The sequence below is a fragment of the Polistes canadensis genome, unplaced genomic scaffold (genome assembly GCF_001313835.1).
Source record: "Polistes canadensis isolate GaletaPanama2010 unplaced genomic scaffold, ASM131383v1 scaffold_144, whole genome shotgun sequence".
Taxonomy (NCBI): domain Eukaryota; kingdom Metazoa; phylum Arthropoda; class Insecta; order Hymenoptera; family Vespidae; genus Polistes; species Polistes canadensis.
The window spans coordinates 392,916-400,790 of record NW_014569691.1 but is presented as its reverse complement, the minus strand read 5'-3'; the positions used below and the strand labels follow the sequence as shown (position 1 = coordinate 400,790).

At 30.3% G+C, this 7,875-nt stretch overlaps 1 protein-coding gene across 1 annotated transcript; it reads right to left on the bottom strand.

Annotated features, from left to right (window-relative positions):
• Positions 1-76: 76 nt before the first annotated feature.
• On the bottom strand, positions 77-7,571 carry LOC106788590 (nuclear pore membrane glycoprotein 210). The gene is made up of 15 exons (XM_014751997.1): positions 7,342-7,571; positions 6,834-7,105; positions 6,531-6,751; positions 6,150-6,290; positions 5,750-6,048; positions 5,385-5,675; positions 2,547-5,304; positions 2,125-2,460; positions 1,832-2,050; positions 1,505-1,757; positions 1,186-1,427; positions 969-1,115; positions 769-895; positions 637-693; positions 77-558 (listed from the first exon to the last, which is right to left on the bottom strand). The coding sequence occupies exons 1-15, from the start codon at positions 7,539-7,541 to the stop codon at positions 371-373; spliced, it is 5,751 nt and encodes a 1,916-aa protein (XP_014607483.1). The 5' UTR covers positions 7,542-7,571; the 3' UTR covers positions 77-370.
• Between the last annotated feature and the right edge of the window lie 304 nt (positions 7,572-7,875).

The window sequence follows — 7,875 nt, the reverse complement described above, 5'->3', positions numbered from 1 at the left end:
ATAATAATAATAATAATAATAATAATAATAATAATAATAATAATAATAATAATAATAATAATAATAATAATAATAATAATAATAATAATAATAATAGCAGCAGTAATAGTAGGTTTTAACACATACAGTGAAAGATCGATTAATGAACAATGCAGACTATGAACACTTTCACAAAAGATTTTTACGTTCAGATAACACCCCCACCTTACAGAACAAACACAAGAAGCGATGCTGTTTCTAACATTTGTAGACTTATTTAATTTTTTTTCTTCTGATAATCAGTTAATGAACAATGTGGGTAATGAACATCGTCTCTGAACAGATTATGTTCGTTTATTGACTAACCCACTATATACCTTTTATTAACAATTCAATTTAAAGTTCTGTTTCGTCTAGCCAATGGCGTGAATAGACCACGAGGATCGCCATATACCGGTTCAAATGCTGAAAATGGTCTTAATGGTGAAGTTGGACTATGAGGACTAGACATGTTTGATGTGTTCATAGTAGGAGAATATGGCGTGCTGGTTTTTCTAACTGTCGGTGGGCATTTATCGACTGTAAGTGAAAATTATTTTCATTTTCTTTTCAATCTATTATTTATTACTAGTTAGATTTTTTAAAAGGAATACATACCAAATACAGATCTATTCTTGATCGTTAAGTCAACATTTGTCACTCTATTTTTCCATACTGAAAATAAGAAGAAAGTACATTAATTTCTCATATATTATATAAACTCATAAAAATGATAAGAATTAATCTTACTGTAGAAACAAGTTATCACTATGACAGCGAATGTTCCAAATGTGTATCGATGAAAATATATATAATCAACCCATTGAATACCAGAGAAGGGCATGAAATGATCGTACTTCGAAATGCGAATGAAAAGCTAAAAAATAAATAGAAATATTAAGTAAAATACAAGTATCATTAAATTAATCAATATTTCTTCTATTACTTACAGAAATATTTTGTTTCGTGAGTTCATTCGATACTATTACTTTTTGTCCTTGAATATCATCTTGATTATTCATCAAACGAAGACGAATTTGAGTCCAAGATTTGAATACCGATCGACCGCTTATGGTTATTCCATCGGGTACTTCGATCTTAAAAATAATTACAAATATTTTTACATTTAATATAATCTGAATATTTAAAAAAAATAGTATAACTTACAGTAACGTGTTCCAATACTGATTGCAATCCAAAGATTTCTACCGTGGCAAAGGGTACTGTTTGAGATTGTGGATTGACAAATAATATTTCTTTTGTACTAATGTATATAGGTGGAAGATATGCAAGTTCTAAAGGAGTAGCTTCGAAATCACGACATCGTGCACTAATTTGGATACGAGTTTCTAATGTACTGAGAGGTACACTTGGTGAATCCATTGGTATTATATCACAGTAATAGAAACCTACAAGTATAAAAAATATTTTCTTTAAATATTTCGTGTACTATCTTGCACAATATTAATACATATTTTATACTAACCAGTCGCAATGCTAAATCGAGGTTTCACGAGGAACATATCTTTTACACCTATCGAGCTACTAGGTATGAGTTGTATATTGCATGTGTATGGAAAAGTAGTAAGTGTGAACGAAGGAGAAGTTCTACATCCTCCTAAACCTCTTGACAACACGTTATTTTCTTTAATCTGTTCATCTTTACTTTTAAGTACAAGTGGTACGCTAAACGTTTCAAAGCCAGTTATATTTCTACCTCGTATCGGTACTATAGATACCTATAGGAAATATAAATATATGAAATATATTTTTTTAAACACTATATATTATTAAAAATATGAATTCATAATACCTTAGATATCGCTTGAACAGTTACTTCTATCTCGCCCTGCATATGAGTGGCAAGACTATGCTTTATAACAGCATGTCCTACGTTTCGTGCTCTAGCTATTCCAGTTATCGGATCAATAAGCAATATTTCAGGTGCAGTGGACTGCCAGTAACCTGGATCACCGTCAGATGAAAGAAGTGGCATAGAGAAACAAACGATATCGCCTATAGTCAAAGTAGCCTATAAAATAATATAATAATTGATTAAAATAATGAATAATTTATATGATAAAATAGAAATGTTATAAGTAGTACCTTTGTTGGAAAAACTATATCACCGAGTCTCATGTATACATAGTCAAACATTCCTTGATGATATTTATCATTAAAAACTTTAACAACTAATTCTCCATTTTCAATAAATTTAGTAGTTATCAAATTTCCAGGATTAATTATAAATGTTGCTAAATCAACGCGATTTAAAGTTGTCTTTATATTTGTTTCAGCAGCATGAAATTTTATACCAACATTATCGTAATATTCCACAATATAATCCAATTCCATTCCTTTAGGTAACATATTTAATTCTTCTCCACTTCTTATACGTAATTTTGAATGCAGAGAAAGCATCATGTAATGAATTGGTTTAACCTATAGTCAAAATTTATCACGTATTATATATTAGAATCATATTGTATCACATACGCGCTATAACATAAAATATTACATTAACTTACATCAACGACAATGGTTAATACTTGTTTGACATTATACATTTCTACATTTGTGATAGAAATAATAGTTCTTCCAAATTGATCACCTGACTTGATAACTCCATTATGAATAGTTACACTTTTGGATAGTAAATTTAAAGCGTTAGGATCCTTAGAATTATTTTGCTGTGTACTTGATATAATTTGGTATGTAATAGATCCATGCTTATCCCAATTAGTTTGTAGTTTTAACATAGAATTTGGAGCCATTAATATTACTGATGAACCACTTGGTAAAGGAGGATAAATTAAACGTAATTCTTCAAAAATTTCGATTTTCACAGATGTAGTATACGTCACTTCGTTTCTAAGACCACTTAATTTGCTAGATGGTACCGTGACATTTAAATAAACAGTTACTGAACCAGCTTCCAGAGCTCTTGCTCTTATTGATACTTCATTTTGATAGCGAATATTTATTCCTGTACCTTCGTACATATTATGTAAACTCAAAAAGTTAGAATCACTAGAAGACCACGAAAAAGATAATGGCAACTGCATAGATCCTATTATAAGTGGTGTTAAATATTCTGGGATACCAAATGCCCAAAGCGGAAAAGTACCTCCTATTTTCACGCGAGTTATAGGTGTTACAATTTTAACTCCTTCAAGGTACAATACATGAATGGTAGTATAGTCTTCGGAATAAACTATTTTATTTCCTTTAGCATTAAGACCAATCGCTCTTGCTATAATTTTAGTTTGTCCATTTGATTTACCTTCAAAAACTCCGTTATGATCAATACTTAAAATTTCGTTATTCTTTGTTGAAAATTCGATTTCAGCGTTGGTTGGACCACCAATTGCTTGAATTTGATAGATTGTTCCAATTAATATTGTTAGATTTTTTGGATGTATTTTTAAAGGAAGAAAAACTTGAATGGAGACTGGTTCACTTTGAATTACTAGTTCATTTGCTTCACTGATAAAAATTAATTGCGTTTCACCTTCGTCGACACCATAAACCTTATATAGCACTTGATCATATGGTGGATTACCATGTTCGTTTAGAGATAGTTGTTTGATCTCGATATATTTGTTTTCAAATTTAGGTTTAAAATTCAATATGTCCAAGGATGGCAATTTAATTATATTTCCATTAGTATCCAATAATTTAAGTGCAGCTATTACGCATTTTCCTTTCTCAATTTTATTGATAACGTCTGTCTCTATTATAGCTAATTGTTGTACTTCGATAATAGCTTCTGCTTCTTTTGAAGGTAAACAAAGATCTCTTAATGATATATGAACTATTCCTGCTTTTTTTGGCTTAACGCTAATTACTTTTGTTGGTTCCATGTAACGAACATCAGCCACATCATTGGAACTTAAAATAAATTCGTAATATCCAGAACCCTGAGTAACTTCCAAGTAATATTTTCCATTAGGATCATTTAAAATGATCAATCTGTTTGGATTAAGAATGGTATCGTTTACTAAAGTTATTTCTATGCAATTCTCTATTATAGGCGTTTCGATATTGCCTTTATCATTTTGCACAGGAAACGCAGGCCATTCAGGCGTTATTCGTAATTTTCCAAGTATATGCTTTTGATATCCAATTATTATAGCACATATGGTAAACTTTCCAAAACGTTTAGTAAATACAACATTTTGATAATGTCTCTTTGGCAGAACTACTTGCATATCCGTAAAAGTTTCTTCTATGGAAGCGGTTGAAATTTCCATATGACCAGCTGCGGGAGGTTTTATATTCCATTCGATGTTTAAACTAGTAATGTTATCAAATTGCCTGCCATCCTCGTCTTTAACTATTATAGTAAATTTTTGACTCTTATCGCTGTGAGCTAATATTTTGTCAGGATTTTTTTTAAGCGGACAACTATTACTGTCTTTCACTTCCGGTTGAAGATAAATGTATCTTGGTTTTCCACAAGTAACTTGTGTCGTTTGCTTCGCATAAGTAGTCTTACAATTTGGTAAGAGAGGAACGTTTGACACAGTATATGTTAATGTTACTTCTCCCAATGCTTTGCAAAGTACTTCAAACACAGATATATCGTAGGATATACTTAACGAATGCATATGTTCTGTTACTTCAGCAATATTTTCATTAGAACTTATCATTCTGCGCGAATAACTTTGCGATTTACCAGACCACGGATGAGGACCACCCTTGAACACTATTTTTCTGGAAGACCCAACCGCAAGTAACGTTTCTTTATTTTTAGGATGTACAACTGTTAATGGCTCATACGCCGATACAGTTATGTTGTCCATTAAGTATTTTCCACTAGCATTGTATGCTATTGTAACTTGAGATATACCAATACTTGAACTTATTATTGTAATTACAGTGCACGATACTCCAATAGGTTGTACATCTTTGCTAGAATTCTGTACAAAATTACCATCGGGAATAATCATTTCAAAATTGATATCTTTACAATCATTAAATGGAATTTCTTTGCTATCCGATCCATTGGTTAATTTTCCATATAATGCAATATGCAAGTGTATAGGCTCACCAACAGCTGCTTCGATACTGTATTCTATAATTTTCAATTTTGACGGTAATAATACATGTATCTTTGCTGTATCTTTATTATACTGATTTCTTGACATTGCAACTATTATTTCTGAAGAACCTGGAGCCAAAATTCTTATGCCTCCGTTTTGAGAAACTGTTACTACGGATGAATTTCTACTTGTCCATGCATATGAACCATCACCACCACTTGCTTTTAAAACTATGTCATATCTAAAATAACATTTGAATTCATTACATAAATATATTGTTTTTATAATAAATATCTGAATATTTAATATAATTTAACATACCGTGATTTACTTCTAGAATCCCACAGAACGGCTAATACACGAGGACGAACGGTTACAAGCGTGTGTATCACAAGTTCGACTTCTGCAGAAAGTGGCGAAGTTAAAAGAATTTCTTTTCCATTTTTATCCATTATTCCATATAAAGTAGCTTTTACTAACATAGTTCCACAAGTGATAGGAACACCAACAAGATAAGTTCCATTTTGTGATACAAATTTGGTATCAAAATAATTGTTATCCACTTTAATAGATACTTTTACACCCTCGCCGATATGAAACTTGTGATCTTTACTAAAATTTAAAATAATTTATTATATAATTGAATTTTGTGTAATATATTCATTTAATATGTAGATTTAACATACTTGTCATATAATTCAACAACGATCTCATGCGTTTGTCCTAAGATCAAACCCCAATTTCTGTTAGGTAAAACTGCCAGAGAAATATACGCTACGCTATTTACATTGACCACAGCCGATGGTAAAATAACTGGATATTCATCTCTAACATTTTTATCATGTAAAAATACTTTAGTTCTGCCCATAGAAAGTGCATATGCATTACTTATGTCATTATCAATATCTAACATATCTGGATTTTCAGCTTCTAAGTAATATTGACTAGAAGGAAGATTGATTGTTTCTAAACGACCTTGATGAATCTAAAAAATATAATAAAATTTATTAAAATATATACTAATTACTATATTAATCGATAGGATAAGCAGTCAATTTTGAATTTGAATTTATTGTACATAAATACCTGCATTATTTTATATTTGAAATTATCAAATTGCATCATAGTCACTTCGGAAGGTATAATAATTAGATTAGCTATAACAATTAATTCGACTTCTATTGGCAGGACATGTCTGTATTCTAGATAAGGTAATTTTACAGAAACCTAAGAAAAAAAGTTACAAGTTAAAAAATATTAATTTATAATTTAATACTATGCATTTTATAACCCTTTGTGCTATGATTTGACATGATGAGCTGTGTGCCATATCCAGTGCTATGTTTTATGCTTCTTACATTTGATCCATAAAATTTGTCATGAGTAGGACCCACATTTCTCATGTTTGGGTTGTAAATACATTATGAGTCTCATACGTTACAAGGAAAGGGGTTAAATATTAATTACCTTAGCTGTACCGGTACGAATTCCTTCTAAAAGTACAATGTGTCCCTGTTTACCAGCTGCATCTAATTCTGCCACTGTTGAAGGTGTTTCGTATTGCGATTCTTGATATGTTAAGAAACGTAGAACATCACCAAGAATTTTGTTATCAGATTGAGTGCGTTTATCGAGATGACCAATGCTCCATAAAAATTCTATTCCGGCCAAAGTTGTAAATTCATTTCCTACAAAGAATATTTATATTATTTGTTACTAATCGATTGATTAAAAATTATACATTGTTTTTAAAATGCTGTGAAATAATACCTTGCTCGTCATAGGCTCGTACTTCAAAAGCTTCTGGTGCTTCTTCGATGTATAACTCTCGTGTTGTAGTAACAAGATTTAAAGAAAATATTGCATCTATTATAACATCACAGCGTAACAATTGTCCCGTGTTAACATCTTCTGCCAAAACAATAGCTGTATTCCTTGTCGATTCTCTGGTTATAGTTTGGATCATAATACTTGATGAACAACTTTTGTCAAAGTTTTCGTTTATCGGAATTAGTTGAATAATATCCAAACGAGAAGTTGACCTAAAAATATTCAATATTTATATCAACATACGTTCAATAATTGTAAAAAATATATCATTAATATTTCACCCTGTAATTTGTAATAAATTTTAGGTTATATAATAGATAATTTAAAAAAAAAAGAATTATTGTATTAAGTTAGAGTAAAAGACTATTTATATATTTAAAAAATATAAATCATTCAATAATGTGTTAGAAATGATAGATCATCTGTCAATCGAAATTATTTTAATCACCATTGATAACAGCCGCCATCGGTTACTTCGAGGGTAAAATTAACCGCAAAATCATTAAATACAGGTAACAAAACTCTCGGCACATTCAACCTATGTGTCGTAACATTTTTCGTTCCGTACAGTAAAAAAATATAGCAGAATAATACATTATAAAACATATTTGTCGTTGGAATTAACCCCCGGTTTCTTTTTCCCTCCATGTGATCGAAGTTTAGCTAAACTTCCCGGCATTTGGGATAATTACAAAGATTCGATAGATGGATTCGATAAAATACATCGATATATCGTAATATCGTAAAGTCGAATAATCGATTATATTACAAAGTCAATTTCACACTTTGCACATTTTAATGATTTTCTATTGAATAATTTTTCGTCAATTTATTAATAAAAATTAAAGAATTGATAAAAAAATAAAAAATTTAAATTGAAGAAAAATATGTCAATTAAAATAAGTAGGGATTAATGAAGGTTGTATTGAAGTATTCTCGAAAGGCGGACATTTTGGTGTCAAATTGAAAGTAACCAATGAGG